The sequence below is a fragment of the Rhineura floridana genome, chromosome 1 (genome assembly GCF_030035675.1).
Source record: "Rhineura floridana isolate rRhiFlo1 chromosome 1, rRhiFlo1.hap2, whole genome shotgun sequence".
Taxonomy (NCBI): domain Eukaryota; kingdom Metazoa; phylum Chordata; class Lepidosauria; order Squamata; family Rhineuridae; genus Rhineura; species Rhineura floridana.
The window spans coordinates 52393491-52417518 of NC_084480.1; the positions used below are offsets into that span (position 1 = coordinate 52393491).

General features: G+C 42.0%; 1 protein-coding gene across 3 annotated transcripts in view; it reads left to right on the forward strand.

Moving 5' to 3' along the window:
* Positions 1-24028, forward strand: part of ATG10 (autophagy related 10) — a 227044-nt gene that overhangs the window by 172715 nt on the left and 30301 nt on the right. For 2 of the 3 annotated variants that reach the window (XM_061621876.1, XM_061621873.1), the window contains 2 exons: positions 359-456; positions 18495-19634. In XM_061621876.1, the coding sequence (XP_061477860.1) occupies positions 359-456; positions 18495-18833 (437 nt within the window). In that variant the 3' untranslated portion in view covers positions 18834-19634. Of the gene's footprint in view, positions 1-358; positions 457-18494; positions 19635-24028 lie in introns of those variants that run through there. The other variant, XM_061621880.1, reaches the window with a different exon arrangement.

Genomic DNA, 24028 nt, shown 5'->3' on the forward strand with positions numbered 1-24028 from the left:
AAGCATCAAAATAGTCTCCCATTTGTCAGAAACAAATACTCAGGCAAAGATCATGTTTATTTTCAATGCAGTAATTTTATTCTGTTATAAAACCTCAGCAACTATCCAGGATACAAGGGTAAGCACTAATCAGTACTGCATGGTGAGAACTCTACAGAGGGCAGTTATTCTGCCACTTAGGCGTGACAGTTACAAAACACTCAGCAGGGTTGGGCCACAACCCCCCCCACACACACACACATTATCCTAGACATCACTGTGGTGGCCCCTTTTAAAGTAAGAAGAATTAGTATCATTCTCACAGTGTTTTCTGTTTTGTTTTGAGTTTCTTGTATTTTGTGTGATTTTTTTTTCCCAGATGGAAGGCCTTTAACTCTGGATGAAATATGGAAAAGCGTGCATGAATGCTACAGGGAACAGTTCTGGCAGGGGCCCTGGGACACCATTACACAACAGGTACAGTCTTTTAACCTATTATAGTGTGGAATCAATTTACTTGTAGATACTGGTGTTTTATATACCAAATTAGACCATTACTAGTCCAGAAGCAAGGATAAACCCTAAAATTTATGAAATCCATTTGCTAAAACTGGGGAGATAGTCATAGCAGTAAAATATGAAATAATTTTATGGTCTTTGTGAGTTTTAAGCACAACTGGCTATAGAAGGTTACCAATATTCTTGTTACTACTGAAAATCTTGTTACTACTGAAAATCTTCCTACAAACCAGATGGAAGTGAAGTTCCAAAATAGATAATTTATTTCTCTTTGAAAGAATGAGCCACTGTAAGTGGAACAATTCCCAGTTCCATTCTGAATAAAAATAGTCTTCCAGGAGAAGCATTTTTAATACTATATGTAAAGGGTCAGGAAACATACAGCACAGGCTCGCTGTAGCTTTGCACTTATATATAATAGAAATTAAGATTAATTTCTGTCATAGCTGACAAACATATAAAACTATGTTACTGAAAATGGAACCTCAAATGACTGAAAAAAGAGAGGGAGTTGACTTTGGGCTGAGGCCAGGTTCGGTGGTATAATAAGCATGTATTAATATGGCCTTAGTTGGTTCTATTAGAAGCCAAACTTTATAATAAATGCAGAAATTTGCTTGAGTATAATTCTGTAAAATTAAGATGCAGTTATTCAAAGATACATGGGTTGTATTCAACTACAAATGTACAGCTTGGGACCAGAATATCTGAAAGATCATTTTACCCCTTTATACCAAATCAATCACTGCACTCTGTAGGGGAGGGCCTTCTGTAGATACCATCTCATCAGGAGATCCATTCTGCACAACATAGGAAGCGGATCTTTAGTGTTGTGGTGCCTACGCTTTGGAATTCGCTCTCCTTAAATATTAGGCAGGTGCTGCCTCTGTTGTCTTTTCAGCGCCTATTGAAGACCTTCCTCTTTCAACAAACCTTTTAAGTAGAGACCTTATCCCAGTCTGCATCTGTGTTGGAATTGTCATAGAATCATAGAATAGTAGAGTTGGAAGGAGCCTATAAGGCCATCAAGTCCAACCCCTTGCTCAGTGCAGGAATCCAAGTTAACACATACCCAACAGATGGCTGTCCAGCTGCCTCTTGAATGCCTCCGGTGTTGGAGAGCCCACCACCTTCCTAGATAATTGGTTCCATTGTTGTACTGCATTTTTAAGATGTTTCTATTTTTTTAAGATGTTTTGTTTTCAAGATTTTTTAAAAGATGTTTTATAGATATTTTTAGTGTTTTATTGCTTGTTTGCCATCCTTGGCTCCTACTGGGAGGAGGGCAGGATATAAATTTAATAATAAATTAATAAACAAATAAACTTAGTCCTACTCAGAGTAGACCTATTGAAATTAATGAACCTAAGTTAATCAGGTCTATTAACTTCAAAGGGTCTATTCTGAGTAGGACTAGAACTGAATACCACCCTATGTGTTTTGCAAAACTTGGAAACTAGGGCATTTTCAGACTTGCTGTTTTGTGGATGAGATTCATTCACATATTGGCAAATTCAAGTTGCACAATTAAAATGGATTTGCCACTCTCGCACAGCAAACCCACTCCTCCCCCCATGGATTTTTTTGTTTCCTTTTTGGGGGGCAGGAAGGAAAATGATGGGGAAATGCACTGCAACATGTGGAATAATAATTGCTTGACATAATGTCATATAAGCGCCCTAGAAACAAAAATCAGAATGAGTGCTCAATAAACAACTTTGTATAACATTCCCACAAACTGTGCAAACAAATCAGGATGAATACTCCATAAGCAGGTCATCTGGAAGTAACTATAGACATATTTAAAGAACCTTGTTTGAAAAATTGGGGAGACAGAGATTTACGCACAGAACAAAAGGAATAATCCTTAATGAACCTTTCTCCTTTTCCCCCTCACTTGCCTCTGAAGAAACTGGGTGGGAAGGGAGACCAGAGCAGTCTGCAACACAAGTAGTGCGGGGAAAATCCTCCTTGACCAATTTAATCATTTCCTGTCAAAAGTGCTTACTTGCTGAAATCAGATGTTGTAACCCATGCCTACTCTTTGCCTTCGAAGACTTCCCCTTGATCTTTGTATATGGGATAGATGTATTTTTTCAGTGTTGAGAAAGTACTGCTCTATGATTGAAATGAATTGATGGTGCTGCTATGGGCATTGGGGAAATTGCTTGCAGTGCTGCAACATTCTCTATGGTTTGGTGTTTACTCATTGCCTTATTTGCCTGGTGCCTAATAATACATAAGATCCTGAATAAGCTGGGTAGATACACCAGCATAAGCTAGCCTTTGTGGTGGCTCCATTGAATTGCCCTATACCAGAGCTTGGAAAAGTTACTTTTTTAAACCTCAACTCCCATCAGCCCCAGCCAGCATGACCACTGGATTGGGCTGATGGGAGTTGTAGTTCAAAAAAGTAACTTTTCCAAGCTCTTCCCTATACATTAAGAAGCTAGGGGAGGGGGAGAAAAAAAGTTTATGGGAAATTTGTAAAATGTGTAGTATCAAAATGAAGGTCACCTTAAGGGAGCGAAAATGGAAGACAGAGACATCATGAGGTATCTATATTTATGAGCTGAAATCACCACTTTGCTTTACACAGATTCAGAAACTATTTAGATAATGAAAAAAACTTAGATGTAAATTAAATCTAATTCTAGATCATCTGGCCTTTGTAAAATATGCTTCGTTGTTTCATTTGACAACTAGAATACCTGTTTGATTTCACCCCCTTCTGTTTCACTTAAATACATACAGAATAAATGCCCTGGTACACCTGTTGACAAAAGTCTGGCTGTTACACCTAAGAGTAGTTGTAATAAACCTTTTCTTGAATAAACAGAGTTGTAAGAAAACAGGTTCATATTCACTAAGACTTAATCAATAATAACAAAATGAGTGAATACATGAACCTAGTGCTTGAGTAAGCTAATGAGAATGAACAGCTTGTGCCTTAAAATATCACATTGCCAAGAAAAAAAATACTGAATCATAGAACCATTTCACATCTTTGGCAGGACTATTGAATTCCTTCAGTGTGATCTTCCTTAGGCTGGCATGCGAGTGCTCTCAATTGCATGGAAATAGTCCACTATGTGAACCAGAAGTATAGCCCAGGCCTATATACATGTTGACTTGAAAATAAAGTCCACTAACTTTATTGGTACTTACTGCAAAGTAAGGGTGCAAAGGATTGCAGCCTATGTTTGAGGACAGCGGATTGTGCAATCTTGATAGCCCTCTTTTGCTGTAGTCCTGTATGTGTTCTGCAAGCAAGAAACTAGATTTACAGTGAGAATTTGGTGGTGGCATCACATGTGGCTGGCGCATACTATGTTTGCTCGATATGGAAGTACTGTGGGTACTGTGGACTGTCAAACTAAAGGAGGTGGGGTGTTCATCCTGTGCTAGACAGGGTTGCACTGCCTTGAAGGAGCAGATTCAGAAACTATTTAGATAATGAATTTTGGGGTGCTCTTTGATCCATCTTTGTCACTTAGAAGTACAAGTTATTTATTTATTTATTTTTAAAAAATCTTAATCGTTTTATATTCAAAGAATCTGAGTGATGTATAAACAAGAATCAAGTACGATAAAATATAATTTGAAAGCGTTGTACAAAGTAAAAGCTTGGTACCATACAAAAGAATAACAAAACAATATACAAAAATACAGATCAGTACCAAAAAAGAAAAGAAAAGAAGTATATAATATAACATATAAAAATTATATACAATACAAAAGAATCTCAAGAACAGTATGCAAACTAGGGATCAAATATAATACAAAGATATCAAACAATACACTAAACAGAATTCAAAAACAATAAATAAATATCAAAAAGGTATACAAAATAACAATCAAGTACAGTACAGAACATTAATAATCAAAGCCTTTTAAAATAACGTTATACCATCAGATCCATACACTTCCAAAATTTTTATCTCATCATCATTCCAACTGCTCATGCTCTCACCTGAGCTATAAACACCACTGCCCAACCACCAATCAGACCAACCAGTTTGACCTCCATGTCTTTCAAAACAGCAAACAGAGCACGTTAATTTCTCTGGCGGGATTACGTACTGAGGCTGGTCCTCGGATTCACTTTCTTTGTATTGTGGCTGTCTGGATAAGGCATCCGGTCTCTGGTTTTTGGCTTGGGCATAGTAAGTAATCTGGAAGTTAAACCTAGTGAAGAACTGGGACCATGTTATCTGTCTCTGGTTCAGCTTTCTGGCGGTTTGGAGGCTTTCAAGATTCTTGTGGTCGGAGCGCACTTCAATTCGATGAGAGGTCCCCTCTAGGTATTGTCTCCAGTTTTCAAAAGAGTCCTTGATGGCCAGCAGCTCCTTCTCCCAAACTGTGTAGTTCTTCTCTGCAGGCTTTAACTTCCGAGAGAAGTACGCACAGGGGTGCAGCTCCTTCCCTTCTTGGTCTAATTGTAGCAGGACCCCCCCAATGGCAAAATCTGAAGCATCTGCTTCCACTACGAAAGGGCGGTTCGGATCAGCAAAGCGCAGAATGGGCTCAGTAGCAAACCTTCTCTTCAGCTCCTCAAAGGCCTCGGTGGCGTTCTCTGTCCATTGAAACTTCTTCTTCCCCCTTAAACAGTCAGTCAGAGGAGCTGTTAATTTGGAAAACCCTGGAATGAACTTTCTGTAATAATTGGCAAACCCCAAAAACCGTTGTACATCCTTTTTGGTGACAGGTTGGCCCCAGTCCAATATGCAGCTTACTTTCCCTGGGTCCATCTCCACGCCTTCCGCTGAGATTCGATATCCAAGGAAGTCTAGAGACTTGAGGTCAAATCCACATTTCTCTAATTTAGCATACAGGTGATTTTCTCTCAGTCTCTTCAACACCGTCTTCACATGCTGGTCGTGGTCTTCCTGGTTCTTTGAGAACACCAGGATATCATCTAAGTAACAGATTACATACGTGTCCAACAAGTCTCTAAACACGTCATTCATGAATGTTTGAAAAATTCCTGGATTCCACAAAGCCCGAACGGCATGACCAGGTATTCATACTGTCCGTAAGCGGTCAAGAATCCTGTTTTCCATTCATCTCCCTCCTTCATTCTGATCAGATTGTACGCTCCTCTCAAATCCAACTTCGTGAAGATTTTTGCAGAGCGCAGTCAGTCCAGCAACTCTGAGATCAGGGGCAGCGGATAGCTGTTGGGGATGGTGATCTGGTTCAATGCGCGATAGTCGTTACAGGGTCTGAGTTCCCCCCCTTCTTTTTCACAAACAATAGTGGCGCTCCAGCAGGGGATTGTGAGGGGCGTATGAATCCTCGCCTCAGGTTTTTATCCAGGAATTCCTTCAGGGCCTCCCTCTCATTCTCTGTGAGAGAGTAGATTCTCCCTGATGGGATGCTGGCTCCTGGCACTAGGTCAATCGCACAGTCGTAAGGGCGGTGGGGGGGTAAAGTCTCTGCCTCTTTTTCATCAAACACATCTTTGAATTCTTCATACTTTGGCGGCAGGGTCACTTGCTCGATCTCTTGCACTGCCCCCGCTAAGGTGTTCTTGATTCCTTCAGGTTGACAGTTCTCCTGGCAATACTGTGAGGTGAACCACACCACTGCCTCCTTCCAACTTATTTTGGGTTCATGCTTTGCTAGCCAGGGCATTCCCAGAATCACCTCAAAGTTTGAGAGATCTGACACGTATAGCGAAATGAACTCTTCGTGCCCAGGGATTTGAAGTTTCACTTCCTCCGTGGCTTGTGTCACCCCTCCTGACTTCAGGGGTCTCCCATCGATAGTCTCCACAGCTAGGGGAGCGTCCAGTTTCCACCGGGAAATTCCATGACGCTTGACTAACTTTGCATCAATAAAATTTGTGGAGGCTCCACTGTCAATTAAGGCAGTGGAATTAAACACCACTCCTCTGGAAGTTGTAATCCGAATAGGCAAGACCAACACCCCCTTTGAGGAAGGTTGGATCGTTGGGGGCCTTTATACAACACTGCCCCCAGTCCACCGGCCTGCACGTGGACTGGGTGTTCTAGTTTCCCGACGGCTCGGCTTTCCCCCCTTTCAGTCCACAGTCTCTGGCCACATGGCCCGGCTTTGAACAATAAAAGCATAAACGTTCCCTGCGTCGTCTTTCCTTTTCTTCTTCCTTTCCAGGCGCCTTCCTTCCATCCGGTGATCTATCTGAAGGCATAGCCGGATGAGCCCTGGTAGGTCAGTGGGGGGGGGAGGTCCTGGCCAACTCATCCAGGATTTCAGCATTTAATCCACTCCGGTACATAAACATCAGGGCGGCGTCATTGTAACCAGTTTCCTGGGACAGAATTTTAAAAGCGTTAGTGTACTCGGAAACAGTCCCTTTAGCTTGCTTCAGAGCGCCTAGTTGCCGCGCTACTGTTTCAGCCCTTTGCGGGTCTTGAAACATCTCGGTCATCTCCTGTATAAATCCTCTGTACCTTCCTAAGACAGTATCCTTTCTCACGAGATACGGAGTCACCCATTTTGCAGCTTCTCCCTCCAGGAGGCTAATCACGAAAGCTACTTTAGCCCCATCGTCTGGAAATTCCGTGTGCCTGACATCCAGATATAACTCACATTGAGCCACGAAGGTTGCCAACTGATCACTTTGTCCCGCGTATTTTGGGGGCAATCCAGTGGGAACCTTTACTACGGCAGCTGGAGGGGCTGTTCGCATCTGGTCTATCGTGGCCTTCAAGGTTTGATTATCCGTCTTCAGCGCCTTGACTGCTGCTAGCAGGGTTTGAACATCCGTCTGCAAATCAGCTACCTTAGTCCTCAAGAGTTCCACTTCTTTCGTCTCAGAAGTGGGGTTCGTCCCCCCCGCTGCTCCCTTTGACATCTTGTCCCAGTCAAGTGAAGAGAGCGTTGAAGGTGATTTAGGTGGCTCTGTCAAGCTGTCAGGCCCAGGATGTGATTCAGGAACCAGACCAACGGCTGTAGTTAATTCGTGTTTTATTAGGGTAATGTCCAAACAAAGACTGCGTTTTCTCATGAAGCAATACAGGGATACAGGTCCTGCGGCATTGGGAGAAAGTTGACAGAGCAAGGGACTTCTTCCCGCCTGTTCTTTAAGAAGGGGCCAAACGGGCGCGCAATCTTTCGCTCCTCCTTAACTGCCCCTCAGGTACTGCCCGCCTTCCCCCCCTTCTCTCCTGTCTTTTCAGCTGTCTGCGTGTGCACGGTGAGGGGGGAAGCATCATCCCCTCCTCTTCTGAAGTTTCCGATTCCAGGATGGGGGATAGGGGAGGGGCTGATGGTAAACTGCCTCCCTGCTTTTCAGCTGTGAGCAGCCCTCCCTCTTTCCCCTCTTGCTCTGAGCCTGAAAGAGGGGGAGGCGTGAGAATGTCCAGGGAGGGCTCAGGCTCCCCGTTGCTAAGCGACCTTATCACTGGCAGTTCCTCTGTTTCGTCTTCGCTCCAAAGGGGGGAAGTTCCTCCCCCTTCCCTCTGCCATCCATCCGAATACTCTTCTCCTAACTCTCCAGGATCCAGCTCCCCGGGATTGGGACCCCAGCTCTGCCTTCCGACAGTATAGCGGTAAGAAGCCAGGGGGTAAAGGGAGCAGTTCTTCTCCTTCATTATCAGGGTAAGAGAGCCTGGCAAGCCTTCTTAGGATAGACATTATGTGGCGCTCTAGGAAGCATATTCCTTCAGACTGGCTCTCCCCTCAAGTTATGTGCCTAGATCACAACAGTCCTCCAAACATAATTCTAAGCCATGATTATTCATGCAACTCCAAGAAGCCAGTGGCCTCCTGACTACTAATGTGCTCAGCTGTGGTGGGAGGTCAGCTGCTAAACTTCTCAGGTGTCTGGCAAGTATCATTCAGTGATTGCTGAGTCCTAGAAGCAGAGGGCTATGCCATTGAATTTCATACAATCCTGAAGGACCAGTTCAGCTAAGCCTAGCTCATGAAACATTCTGCCAAGCATATGAAGGCTGTAGCAGCCATCTGACACGTGCTACAGATCAGAGCCATAGTGCCAGCTCCATGCAAGGAGTGGGGCCAAGACATCTTGATTTTCATGTTTCTGAAGTTGTTACAAGTCAGGACTAGCGTAGCTAAAGTTGTGAGAACCTCTGTTGGAGGACTGTTCATATCTCTGGTGTTAAGGAACTCATTTAAAGCCTGAATCCCATAATTATGTGGTATATTGGTCTAAAGAGATGTGACATCTAAAGTAGCTAGTATAGTATTGTTGTGGAATTGATACTGCTTGTTTAAAGACTCAGTTTTAAGCAAGAAGTCCTTGGTGTCTTTGATATATGATGGAAAGTTTTGCACCATGTTTTGTAAATTTAAGTCAATGTACAGAGAAATCCTTTCAGTAGCTGTGTTGTTACCTGAGACAATTGGGCGACCACAATTGTTGGCTTTGTGGATTTTAGGCAGCATGTAAAACCTTCCAGGGGTGGGATTTGGATTAACAAACAGATCAGCAGTTTCCTCTTTAAGAAGTTTCCTACTTGTAAGGTTTTGTATAGATGTAATGATATGAGTATTGAGATCTGTGGTGATGTCTTTGTCAAGAAGTCTATATGTTGTTTCATCCTTTAGTTGTCTTTGACCTTCTGCTATATAGTCTGTAGTATTAAGTATCACAACAGCACCACCCTTATCTGCAGGCTTGATGACAACATCCCTTCTCATCTGAAGGTTCCTTAGAGCTATTCTTTCTTCTTTTGAAAGGTTGTCGTGAATAGGAGTTGGTGTGTGGTTGTTGATGACTCTGTTTATTGGTAAGAGAAAGGTTTCTAGGACTGGATTCCTGTTAATGTTCAGTCTCCAAGTTGTAGGTGGCAGAAACTGTAGCAGAGGAGGAGGGCAGGTTTGATCATTTGCATGTTTGTTGAGTACAGTGGGATTTACATCCGTGCAATCATACTTAGGATAGGTAAAACTTACCATGGGGAGGGAAGCCTGGAGTGGGCAGTGGAGGAGGAAGAAGGAAGACAGGAGGAGAGGAAGAAGGGAGGAGGAAGGGAGAGGAGAGGAAGGAAGGGAAAGGCAGGTCTGATCATTTGCATGCTTATTGAGTTCAGTGGGATTTACTCCTGCGCAATCATGGCTAGGATAGATAAAACTGACCTTGGGGGAGGAGGAGGGGGAGGGGAGAGTAGAGGGAAGGAATAAGGGGAAGAGGGGAGCATGAGGGGGAAGGGAAAGGAGGGGATTTGAAGGGGTGGGGGAAGGAGGGGATGGAAGGGGAGGGGATGGGTGAAGGAAAGGGAAGGGAAGGGGCAAAAGGGAGGTGATGGGAGGGAAGAGGAGAGAAGGGCAGGTTCGATCATTTGCAGGCTTATTGAGTTCAGTGGGATTTACTCCTGTGAATCATGCTTGAAAATGAAAAGGACTGCCTTCAAGTCGATTCCGACTTATGGTGACCCTATGGTAAGCAGTATTCAGAAGTGGTTTACCATTGCTTTTCTCTGAGACTGAGAGGCAGTAACTGGCCCAAGGTCACCCAGTGAGCTTCATGGCTGTATGGGGATTTAAACCCTGGTCTCCCAGGTCACAGTCCTAGGATAGGTAAAACTGACCATGGAGGAGGAGGAGGGCAGAGGGGAGGGGAAGGAGAGGATTGGGAGGGGAAGGGAGGAATGAAGGAAGGGAGAGGGAAGAGGCAAGAGGGAGGGGATAGGAGGAGGGGAGGTTTGATTATTTGCATGCTTTTTGAGTTCAGTAGAATTTACTCTTCTGCAATCATGCTTAGGATAGATGAAACTGACCTAGGGGAGGGGCGACGGGGAGGAGGAGGGCAGGAAGGGGAGGGGAGGGAAGGAGATTGGGTGGATGGAAAACATTGTGGACAATATCGTTCTTTTCCAGGGTTTCCTCCACCTTTTTATTCTACAGCAGGCACATATAGCCTCCCACCCAAATTTAAACCAAAGCTGTCCCTGGCCACATCCACACCAGACCTTTATATCACTTTAGACAGTCATGGCTTCTCCCAAAGAATCCTGGGAAGTGTAGTTAGTGTAGGGTGCTGAGGGTTGCTAGGAGATGTCCTGTTCCCCTCACAGAACATCAATCAGAGTGGCTGTCTGTTAAACTACTCTGGCCACTGGAGCTCTGTCAGCGGAATAGGAGTCTCCTCTTAGCACCCTTTACAAACTACACTTCCCAGGATTTTTGGGGGGAAGCCATTACTGTCTCAAGGGAAATTATAGTGTGGGTGTGGCCCTCTGATTAGGCAGGCCCAGCAGCTGTGAGTCTGGCTTTTAGAACACTGACAGTTGATTCTTACTGAGCAGGCTCGACATTGAGTTCAAGGCAAAATTTCTTAAATTAATTAAAAATCAGCCAGACATTTCTTTAACTTTTAAACTGGTGAAAATGAATGTCAGAGTATGGGGCAAGGTCAGTGATAGGATTACAGTTATTCTGTGAACACGGCTGATTTTTAATGAATTTCAACAGATTATGAGAACTCTAACAGAAAAATGTCCAACAGGGGTCTGTTTTTTTCTCTCTCTCTTTTTACACTTTGAATTCTCAATTCTCTCTGATTGTTTTGTTTATCACCATGTTAAGCAAGCATTTCTGAGTTCAGGACTAGAAGGTTTGTAAGGTTTTGTTTTTAAATGAGTTTATGGGAAGCATCAGAATGGCATGGGGTGTATTTTCAATTTAACATTGCAGAATGTGAAAAATCCATGCAAACTATAGTATACAGCCACTCTTGTGGCTGTATATTATCTGGCAATAGCAATCCTGTTATCAATAAAAAAGGGAACCAGGATCTGGTTTACAAATAATCAAGTTACATCAATCCATTTGAAGAATGCCAATACATTGCTTATTTTAAAGGTTGGATATGTTCATTTAGTGCATCCCAGAATTTGCACTGCTGGTATCCTGCCCGTATTCCTGACAGACTGTGGGATCACCATGGGGTGTATAGGTAGTACATCTGTTCTCCCACAATCAACATGGAAGTGTTCAAGGGGAAAGGGGCACTGCATGTATTCATGGTCATGGAGTACTTTGCTGCACTGACAACATGAGTTTTCAGACAAACCTGTCCTAAAGCATTTTCTAGGGAAAATATCATTTTATTTTGATTCTGTGACTGATAAACATAGAATAAGGATGAAATTCATGCTATTAGCCATGAGAGCAACATAGGACCTTAATCTAGAGAGTCAAAATGCCATTAGATATCAAGTGCAAGATGACAACTGCAGTGCTATTGGCTTTAAGCCTTCCCTGTGGGCTTTTTGGAAGCATCTGATTTTGGGAAACAGGATGATGGAGTAGATGAGCCATTTGTCTGATCCTAGCTAGAAAGGGATGCATATAATTTGTAGACTGCATCAGGAGTAGAGGATATTTTCCATACTAGGTGTTTTGTGTGGCATTGCTATTTTTTATTGGCTCACTTTTTATATGGCATCCATATGACACTGTCATTCAGTCGTTGACCTCCTTTATTTTCCCTGTGGGTCTTCTGCCTTTTCTCAGATGAGAAAAAGTCTAGCTGTTTTTTTAGAAGAATGGAAGAGAAGCACAATCCCCGCAGGTGTAGACGATCCAAGCACTAATTCTGTCTTTTTAAATGGTTAGGGTTTGGGTATGTGCAGTGACATATCAAGCAGGTGAATCTTTTGCTACTCAACTCACTTTCGCTATAACCATTTCAGTCCTTTTTTCTTACCCCATTTAATAGTTTTTACCAATTTTTAAATTATTGCTAAAATGCTTTTTCTAGCTGTAATTTTTATTAAATTATTTGTGAATTAGTGCATAAAGGAAAGAGTTGTAGCACTATAACACTAATGGCTGATTTAAAAATGTCCACTGCCTTTCTACTTACTGCTTTTTGAGAAATACTATTTTGCCGCCCTGGGCTCCTACTGGGAGAAAGGGTGGGATATAAATCTAATAAATAATAATAATAAATGTGGTTTTTGTTCTAATTAAACTACACTCTGATTCAAAGCAAATGTTAAGCACTTTGTATTTTTTGACATTTCATCAGCAATCATGTTTAAATGAATGAGCACTTAGGACTAATTAAATAATAGATTTTTTAATTATTTTAGGATGGCTCAGATTTATTATTTTTAAATGGCTGCTTAAGTGAATTGGATCTTCCCATCCAAAGCAGCTGTGTCACGCCCTCAGGTGTATATGGAACATAGCAAGATGTACATACAGAACAAGGCACAATACCCCCTAATAATATTGAAAGTTGGTTGAAATTCTGCTTTTAGCTTACAACAGAAGAGTGATTAGTAGTAGTACGAGGAGACACCTACCTGGAAGCAACCGCATATTTGTTAACATATGTTCTTTCCTTGATTTAGCAGGATTTTCAAATTTTGCAAGCATGATAAAAATGTATTTTGAAAGATTTCAAAATCTTTTAAATTTTCTCTGATCAGATTGTATTTATATTAAATTTTACTCTAATATCGTTTCCTCCATTCTTACACATCCTTATACCATCAATAAAACCCACAACTTCAGAACATATTTTGAAGAGTCATTTATAAAATGACATATAAGATACTAAAAAGTTGATGACTAAATTAATTTTATTTTGGCAAGTATCAAAAAATATATCATCTGTTTATTTTTATCAAAGAATGAGCGGTGTGCCAATTCTAAGAACAAAAACTGGCTTGCCAGTTTTCCAGTATAAACTTTTTAAAAAAAAATGTTTAATCAGTTATAAACTTGATTGTAACTGAGTTACTTCATAGAGACATTTTTCTTTTTAATGAGTTTATGCAGCACCTTCTTACACGATAAATTAAGTTGCTCAGTTAAGAGAACCCTTGTTCTTAGCAACTCAACATCTTGCATGAAAAAAGGAGACTAAAACAAGATTAGGTTAAAGAGAGGGGCAGATGCAGGTAACATTTAAGACTTGTCAGCAGAACTGGGTAAACTGTGGCCTTCCAGGTGTTGGTGGACTACAACTCACATCATTCTTGAACAAGATGGCTGGGGCTGAGGAGAGTCCAGCAACAATAGAACACCACACGTTTGCCACTCTGACTTAAGAGGGATGTTAATATTTCATTAGTGCTTGAACAGGTAGCTTTTTGGGGGGTTTGTATTGATTTTACTCTGAGATGCATTGATCACTTGTTCAAAATAGCTACAGGTATATATCTCCTGGAGATACAAGAAAACTGGGATGGTTTGTATGTGTAATCCTCTGTCTTACTGAGTGTGGTGTCCTGGTGAGGGACAGAAGGGTCATAGGCAGCTTGCTAAATAATATCCAAAGTAACATAATATATTTTAGTGTCCAGTTCTCCCCCATCCTACTTTCCCAAGTTGACCATGCTCTTTACTATCACATTTGCTTTGATACAAAGAATATTTCATTTTCCAAATATGTGCATAGGAAAAATGACAGCAATGTAATGTAGTAAGCACTGTTAGGTGGAGGCAGGGATTTGGATCCAAGATCCGCTTTGGCTCATACCAAATGCACTGCAGTAGTAGGGAGTAAGGAAAGGAAGTATGGATAATGCTTGATACGTGTCTACTAGGAAGACCCTGGTAAAAAAAATTGTGGCAAGAAAGAGTACTGAAAAATAATTGTCCTAGCCAACCCCACTGGATTCAGACTCAGACTCAATGGTGTGTTTTTCTCCATTATGTTTAATGTGGCATTTCAGCTTAGAGTGTTTCATAGATCAGCTTGCAGGGTTCTGCATCTCTGCACAGCATAATTAGGCATGACTACTCAAGCTAAGATGCTGTAGCAATTAGACATGCCCCAGGAGACCCTTTAAGTAAGCTTAGGGTGGGCTTTCTCTTTGCATGGGAAAGTTTCTCAGAACAGGACTGGGTTAGCAAGCAGGCATTCCTACAAACAGGCTGAAAAGTTGGCACTGTCTGTGCCTGTGCATTGGCCAACATACTCTTGGCAATTGGGTGGAGGTACTTCAGCCAGGTCCTCCTCTGACACTGCTTCTGGTTGAGCCTACATATCCTTTTCCTTGGAGGAAGGTGTGAGGCTTCCTTCCCTGGCTCTCCCTGTCAGGTTCCTACCTGCGCGTGGCTACTGCGTGTCACTAGGCACCACCAGGGACTCCACCAGTCCGGACCGCTCTCTCTTATGGTTTCTCTCCCCGCTCTAGCACAGATCTCAACAGATCCCCCTGCTAGGCAACCACCAGTCACGTCCCAGTACTAGTATTCCCAGAGACTCTGAATACTGGTATTGTTATTCTCTTCACCGCTGCCACCATTTGTTACAGTTCCCCTTCAGCCTTGGTCATTACCTTACCCTCCCTTCTGGTCTGTGAAACCCCAGCCAAGGATCAGGCCTTTGGTAAACCAAATTAAGTATTTATTACAGATAACAAAGCTAACAAGATTAACAAGATTTCTTCTTAAGGCACATAAGCATATGGTTTTACTCAATACTAATCCAAACTCCACCTCCCTCCTTCTCCACTCTCTCCTGTCAAACAACTCTCTAAACCCCACCAAGCAACCCACTCAGTTCTCTTCTCCCCCCCAGATTCCACTCTCACTCTTCCTTTTATACATTCAGCCATTTTAAACACTCAGCCAATCATCTCGCATTCTACTGCCCATTCACTCCCCCTCCTCTTTCACTCCACTTACCATGTATCTTCTAAACAACAACACTTACCATATATACATTAATATAGGAACATCACAGAAGGCACAAGTGATGGGTTGTGTGACAAGGCAGGGCTGAGAGGTGGAACAGGAACCAGCTCACTGTCAGACAGCATTTCACCAGATGTAACTGAAATTAAGGGGGTGGAACTGTCACTGTCTAAGCTGCTGAAGTCTTTTCCTGTTTCAGCCCTTTCCCATTGCAGCCCAGTGGGTCCCCCCCAATCACTCTGCCAAGAACTCTCCACGTGTCCTATGACAATAATTAGGTTACATTTCTCTAGTCCGTGAAAGGATATCCTATAATCAGTCTGCTAGCCCTGAAGTTGCCACAACACTCTTCGTTTTTGCTGCAACAGACTAGAATGGGATCGTGGCACACTAAAAATAAAATTATGTGCACACTCAAATAACCAAAAATAATTCTGTCTCAAATGGCTTCAATGTTAAACAAATGCTCCATCACAGAGTAGTTGGCAACTTGGCATTGGTTAAATTTGAATTACAAGCCTTGGGAGGGCAGTGTGAGTGAGAGAGAGAAGGAGGTTTTTGTGTTTCTATGGATGTTTTTGATATATTTGCCTTCACTTGATTATCCTGTAACATTTGAAGTGATGTCTTGCTAGTCTCACTTATTATTTATGTATTTATTATATTTATATCGAAAAGACAGCAGAGATGGCTCCTGTCTAATATTTAAGAGGAGTGAATACTAAAAGGTAGGTGACACAACACTAAAGGTCCATCTCTTGTGTTGTGCAGAACAGACCTCCTGATGAGATGGTATCTGCAGAAGGCATCATCTGCATAATACAGTGATCGACTTAGTATATAAGAGGTAAGAAGAGCTTCACTTTTCTAGATGCAACTATCACAGCAGGGATATTAATCTTTATTTTTAATAAATCTAATAAAGTGTAATAAACCTTACGAGGAAAGGTTGCAGCATTTGGGGCTTTTTAGTTTAGAGAAAAGGCGGGTCAGAGGAGACATGATAGAAGTGTGTAAAATTATGCATGGCATTGAGAAAGTGGATAGAGAAAAGTTCTTCTCCCTCTCTCATAATACTAGAACTCGTGGACATTCAAAGAAGCTGAATGTTGGAAGATTCAGGACAGACAAAAGGAAGTACTTCTTTACTCAGCGCATAGTTAAACTATGGAATTTGCTCCCACAAGATGCAGTAATGGCCACCAGCTTGGACAGCTTTAAAAGAAGATTAGACAAATTCATGGAGGACAGGGCTATCAATGGCTACTAGCCATGATGGCTGTGCTCTACCACCCTAGTCAGAGGCAGCATGCTTCTGAAAACCAGTTGCCGGAAGCCTCAGGAGGGGAGAGTGTTCTTGCACTCGGGTCCTGCTTGCGGGCTTCCCCCAGGCACCTGGTTGGCCACTGTGAGAACAGGATGCTGGACTAGATGGGCCACTGGCCTGATCCAGCATGCTCTTCTTATGTTCTTATGTTCTTACGTGTAGAGCAGGAATAGCCAGCATGGTGCCACATTAGCTACCCCTGGGTGGAGCTTAATCTAAACTCTGGAGAGAAGACATAATTCAGTGGTAGAACACATATTTTGCATGCACAACTTGTCAAGTTTAATCTCTGACAACTCTAGTTACAATGAGCTCAGGTAGGAGACCTGCAAAAGACATCCACCTGAGACCCTGGAGAGTTGCTGCCAATCAGAATAGGAAATCCTGGGCTAGCTGTTTAACTTGCTATATAAGGTATCTTCATATTTCTTTATTAAATTTGTTGGTCGTTTTTCTTCACGAACGTGAACCCAAAGTGACTTAAAAGGTAAAGGTGTCCCTGCAATTTTAGTGCGAGTCGTTTCCGACTCTTAGGGTGACATCTTGTGATGTTTACTAGGCAGACCCTTATATATGGGGTGGGTTTGCCAGTTCCTTCTCCGGCCTTTCTTTACCCCCCAGCGTATGCCGGGTACTCATTTTACCGACCACGGATGGATGGAAGGCTGAGTGGACCTTGACCCCTTTTACCGGAGATTTGACTTCCTCCTTCCATTGGAATCGAACTCCGGCCGTGAGCAGAGCTTCGGCTGTGGTACCGCCACTTACCACTCTGCACCACGGAGGGTCTGTCAAAGCGACTTACAGTATTATTATTTACATATATACAACACACACACACAATATTATCAATATGTCTGTCAGAAAAGCACTGAACATAATTTCTTTAGGAGTGTGCGTTCCATATAGAGCGAGCTTAAATTGAAGCACTTGAAGCTCTCAAAATAAGTATTCTATATAGTATTCAACATGCCTAATGTTCTTCGGCATAGGGGGAAAAAATGTTGTCCTCTACTGTGACAGCCCTGTTTCTGCAAACTGAAATAGTTCTTTTGCTTTGAACTTCAGTATTAGATTAAATGAACATATATATGAAGATGAAATCATGAGCCAACAGAATACCATTGCCAGAAGCTCTTGATTCAAAAAGGTGTGCTATCAATGTTAATTTGCAATTTAAAAATAAGTTTATGGAGAAGATAACATACGTTTTCCCACTTTGCACTTTAGTTCCCATTGTGGAAGGATTTAGTTCTGCTATTTCTTTTTTTCTTTTTTATGATGGCTGGAGTAATGCGTTCCAGTTCTTTTTCAAAAACAAGTTTCCAAATGATTGAGTGCCCTATAGCTAGGCTAGGCTCTGGTTAAAAATGCAGCATTCTCCCCTAATAACAGCAGGGCAGCCTGACCAATGGGAATTGAACATCTCAGTTTCTGTTGTGATGATAATGCTACTTTGACATAGAGAGGCCTTATTAATGGTGCTCCCCCCCCTTAAGGAACTGTTGTTTAGAAATGTTTTCTATATTAGGAAGCTATAGGCAAACATGGCCCTTGTTGGGGTTCTGCAGTTTTATCCATCCACTTTAGCACAGAATCTTAAGCAAACATACCAGATTATACATAGATGCCATACAACCCACCTTAAATCATGGGATTACCTATTTCACGGCTCTGACCCATCAGCTGAAGAAGACTAAAGGTCTTTGCTTTTTGCATGGGGCTTTTACCAAATGTTTGCCTGGCACTAAAGAGTCTAAAAGAAACTGCCTTCTGCGCTGATGAGAAAGGAGAATTCAAGGAACAAACATTTTGTTTTGCTACTTTTTTAGAGAGGTGAATATAGAAAGTTAATTTGTGCTGAAGTATGTTAAATGGTTAAAAAAAACAAGAAAGAAAGATTCTGATAATATCCTTACACTCTAAGATCAAAAAAGTTGGTGAAGCAGAATCTTTGCTTTGTGATGAGAGCTATCAAGTGTGAAGGTTAACCTGTTTTGATGTGCATTGATTTCACTATGAAATTTGCTAGCGTGATGCCTCTTTCCGTTGTTTACAGGTGTGGAAAAGAGGAAGATGTGGGTTGTATCTAACACTGAGCTCCACTTACGGAACAGATTTCCATGCGTCCAACATAAATTCCTCTTCCACTCCTGTCCCCTACAGTCCACCTGATGGCCTCAAAATCAACTCTGGAAGGTTGGGGGACCCTCTAGAGCAGGTTTTGAGGGTGTATGGGGGAGGAGAGGAAACAAAAGTCCTGTTGCACCAGTGGAATGCCTCTGGCGCAGCATTGGATACAAGCCCTATGTATTTTAATTTCATGTTCATGATACTTTTCTCAAAGATTCCAGGAAATAAAGTTTATTATTTTTGCCTCCTTCTCCTTTCAATCTGAAGAATGGTTGAGGTCTCAGGTGGTATACAAAAAATGTTCAGGCACAAATGTTTTCTGCTGTCCTTGATAAAAGTCTTGACATCCCTCTATGAATGATTTTCATCAAAGCTACATCATGCAAACTGGATGTGGCAGAGGATGTTTTGGACAGCAATGCCTTTCCACTATAGCAGAAATGGAGAGCCCATAAAGGCTATGATGGATGCTCCAAGGCAGTTTAATGTAGCACTGGAGAAAATAGAAGCCATTACTACTGGAGGAGCTCCAGTTATGACAGGGAAAATAAATTGTGCTGTTACAGGAAATGTACCAACAACAAAATACCTGCTGTTTGGGGGAAGGGAAGTAAAACACAATACCAGCTATCCAGAACTAATTACCTTGCTGTATCCATTACCCAAAAGTGATGTTTGTTGTTAATTGAAATTTGACATGGATAATATTTCACATATTATTTTAGGCATTATCTCACTGTGTGCTTAAAGTTGTATAACCCACTTTGAAAGTTCTGTTTTGTCAGTGTAGGAACTTCTGTGCGGTTTGCTTTCTCGTAGGATGAAAAGAATGTTTCATATTTTTTTTACATTGAGACCTAGAAGAAATGATACTTTATTTAGTGGATGATAAAAGAAGCATAAGGGACTTAAAACCAGAAAGATCTGTCTTTATTGAATGCTGTTGCACATACTGCTGAAATAAATTTCCTCTATAATGTAATGCCTTTTTGGGCCAGCAAACTGCAAGTGTAGGGCTTCATTTCTATTTCCAGACTGCAAAATAAAGAAGGTGGGTTTTTTTAATATCACAGCTGTTATCTTCCTGTTTTCTCTCTATGAATTGCTCCATAGCAGAAGATAAGACCAATTTGTGTTCAGTGTGTCATTAAAAATGTCCTGGCATTCCCTCATAATAAGATCTTTTGAACAAGAGAAACTTCTGCCTAAAAATCCATGGTACTGCAAATGGTGGGGGGAAATCGTTGTCTGGTAGGTTGGCTGGGGAAAACTTCTGGTAGATCTTTTGTTTCATGTCTATGACACTATTAGATTCTTTGTAAGGAAATATTGCTTTAAGTTTTAGAAAAGTATTTTCACTTTTTGATGCTTTGTTCCTGTCTAAAAGATTTTTTGCTCCTGAGAATGTCTGATTGCCTCCTGCTAAATTCCAATACATATTAATCAGGAAATGTCTACTGCAGTGGCAATTTCACCCGCAAAAGATTCATTTATAACTAAACTAAGTTGATTTTTCATTTAAATAGGTTTGTGCTTGCAAAACTCAGTGTGATTCATGTTTCTTTTCATAACCAATATATAAACCTGACATATGGAAACAAAGTTGTTACTGCTGCTTTGTGGAGAGGATTTCTTGGTGCATGTTGGCACCTATGACATGGGGAAATGCAGCTGTGAGGTCCTGGAAGCAAAATTTAGGTTGCTAGGTAGGATGCTGAAAGCCAGGACCTCCAAGGTGGCTTTCACTGAAATGCTACCGGTTCCACGCGCAGGACCAGCCAGACAGGCACAGCTTTGCAGTCTCAATGCATGGATGAGATGATGGTGTTGGGTGGAAGGTTTGGATTTGTTAGGCACTGGGGAACATTTTGGGACAAGCCGGGCCTGTACAAAAGGGACGGGCTCCACTTGAACCAGAATGGAACCAGACTGCTGGCACTTAAAATTAAAAAGGTGGCAGAGCAGCTTTTAAACTGACTGAGGGGGGAAACCCAACAGGAGCTGAGGAAGGTCCAGTTCGGAATAAACCTCCCCCCTGGGATAAAGACCAAAGAAATGATGAAATTTTAAAAGGGGTAGGCCTAGAATTAGGCATTGTGAGAGCAGGGGCACAGGATATCAATTCAGAAGGGCAAAATTACCACAGGCCAAACCACAAGTGCCAAAGACACTTGAAGAGAGACACTGCTTACAAGTGCCTGTACGCTAATGCTAGGAGCCTGCGAACCAAGATGGGAGAACTGCAGTGCTTGGTCTTAGAGAAGAACATTGATACAGTGAGCATAACAGAGACCTGGTGGAATGGAGAAAACCAGTGGGATACGGTTATCCCTGGATATAAACTATATCGGAAGGTCAGGGAAGGACGTATTGGTGGCGGTGTCGCTCTATACATGAAAGAAGGCATTGAATCCAGCAAGCTCGAAACCCCAAAAGAGGCAGACTCCTCCACAGAATCGTTGTGGGTGGTGATACCATGCCCCAGGAGGGATTTAATACTGGGAACGATCTATCGTCCCCCTGATCAAAATGCTCAGGGAGACCTTGAGATGAGATATGAAATTGAGGAAGCATCCAAACTAGGAAATGGGGTAGTAATGGGTGACCTCAACTACCCGGACATAGACTGGCCGCATATGTGTTCCAGTCATGACAAAGAAGCAAAATTTCTAGATATTCTAAATGACTATTCCCTAGACCAGTTGGTCATGGAACCAACCAGAGGGACGGCAACCCTGGACTTAATCCTCAGTGGGGACCGGGACCTGGTGCGAGATGTAAGTGTTGGTGAACCGATAGGGAGCAGTGACCATAGTGCTATTAAATTAAACATACATGTAAATGGCCAATTGCCAAGAAAATCCAACATGGTCACATTTGACTTCAAAAGAGGAAACTTCACAAAAATGAGGGGATTGGTAAAAAGAAAGCTGAAAAACAAAGTCCAGAGGGTCACATCACTCGAAAATGCTTGGAAGTTGTTTAAAAACACTATACTAGAAGCTCAACTGGAGTGCATACCGCAGATCAGAAAAGGTACTGCCAGGGCCAAGAAGATGCCAGCATGGTTAACGAGCAAGGAAGCTAATAGAGGCAAAAAGTCTTCCTTCAAAAAATGAAAATCTTGTCCGAATGAAGAAAATAAAAAAGAACACAAACTCTGGCAAAAGAAATGCAAGAAGACAATAAGGGATGCTAAAAAAGAATTTGAGGAGCACATTGCTAAGAACATAAAAACCAACAACAAAAAATTCTATAAATACATTCAAAGCAGGAGACCATCTAGGGAGGCAATTGGACCCTTGGATGATAAGGGAGTCAAAGGTGTACTAAAGAACGATAAGGAGATTGCAGAGAAGCTAAATGAATTCTTTGCATCTGTCTTCACAGTGGAAGATATAGGGCAGATCCCTGAACCTGAACTAAATTTGCAGGAAGGGATTCTGAGGAACTGAGACAAATAGTGGTAACGAGAGAGGAAGTTCTAGGCTTAATAGACAATATAAAAACTGACAAATCACCGGGCCCGGATGGCATCCACCCGAGAGTTCTCAAAGAACTCAAATGTGAAATTGCTGATCTGCTAACTAAAATATGTAACTTGTCCCTCAGGTCCTCCTCCGTACCTGAGGACTGGAAAGTGGCAAATGTAACACCAATCTTCAAAAAGGGATCCAGAGGGGATCCCGGAAATTATAGGCCAGTTAGCTTAACTTCTGTCCCTGGAAAACTGGTAGAAAGTATTATTAAAGCTAGATTAACTAAGCACATAGAAGAACAAGCCTTGCTGAAGCAGAGCCAGCATGGCTTCTGCAAGGGAATGTCCTGTCTCAGTAACCTATTAGAATTCTTTGAGAGTGTCAACAAGCATATAGATAGAGGTGATCCAGTGGACATAGTGTACTTAAACTTTCAAAAAGCGTTTGACAAGGTACCTCACCAAAGTCTTCTGAGGAAGCTTAGCAGTCATGGAATAAGAGGAGAGGTCCTCTTGTGGATAAGGAATTGGTTAAGAAGCAGAAAGCAGAGAGTAGGAATAAACGGACAGTTCTCCCAATGGAGGGCTGTAGAAAGTGGAGTCCCTCAAGGATCAGTATTGGGACCTGTACTTTTCAACTTGTTCATTAATGACCTAGAATTAGGAGTGAGCAGTGAAGTGGCCAAGTTTGCTGATGACACTAAATTGTTCAGGGTTGTTAAAACAAAAAGGGATTGTGAAGAGCTCCAAAAAGACCTCTCCAAAGTGAGTGAATGGGCGGAAAAATGGCAAATGCAATTCAATATAAACAGGTGTAAAATTATGCATATTGGAGCAAAAAATCTGAATTTCACATATACGCTCATGGGGTCTGAACTGGCGGTGACCGACCAGGAGAGAGACCTCGGGGTTGTAGTGGACAGCACAATGAAAATGTCGACCCAGTGTGCAGCAGCTGTGAAAAAGGCAAATTCCATGCTAGCGATAATTAGGAAAGGTATTGAAAATAAAACAGCCGATATCATAATGCCGTTGTATAAATCTATGATGCAGCCGCATTTGGAATACTGTTTTTGTACAGTTCTGGTTGCCTCATCTCAAAAAGGATATTATAGAGTTGGAAAAGGTTCAGAAGAGGGCAACCAGAATGATCAAAGGGATGGAGCGACTCCCTTACGAGGAAAGGTTGCAGCATTTGGGGCTTTTTAGTTTAGAGAAAAGGCGGGTCAGAGGAAACATGATAGAAGTGTATAAAATTATGCATGGCCTTGAGAAAGTGGATAGAGAAAAGTTTTTCTCCCTCTCTCATAATACTAGAACTCGTGGACATTCAAAGAAGCTGAATGCTGGAAGATTCAGGACAGACAAAAGGAAGTACTTCTTTACTCAGCGCATAGTTAAACTATGGAATTTGCTCCCACAAGACGCAATAATGGCCAGCAGCTTGGATGGCTTTAAAAGAAGATTAAACAAATTCATGGAGGACAGGGCTATCAATGGCTACTAGCCATGATGGCTGTGCTCTGCCACCCTAGTCAGAGGCAGCATGCTTCTGAAAACCAGTTGCCGGAAGCCTCAGGAGGGGAGAGTGTTCTTGCACTCGGGTCCTGCTTGTGGGCTTCCCCCAGGCACCTGGTTGGCCACTGTGAGAACAGGATGCTGGACTAGATGGGCCACTGGCCTGATCCAGCAGACTCTTCTTATGTTCTTAACCTTCCAGACACACACAATATTGAAATCTTCATATAGTAGAGTTTGTCAACATACGCATTTTTGCACTCTTACTTTATTTATATGCTCCTCTTTCTATGTGTCTGTGCCATTTTTCTATATCTCAATCCCAGTTGGAGGCTTAGACAAGGGGGAAGTAGTGGCTTTTGAAAATTACTCTAGGAACAACATGAAGAGAGTTTTTTCCATTACCAATTTCCTGAGCTGCTAACTCTTTAGATAACCTTTATTGCATTGGCAACTATCCACAA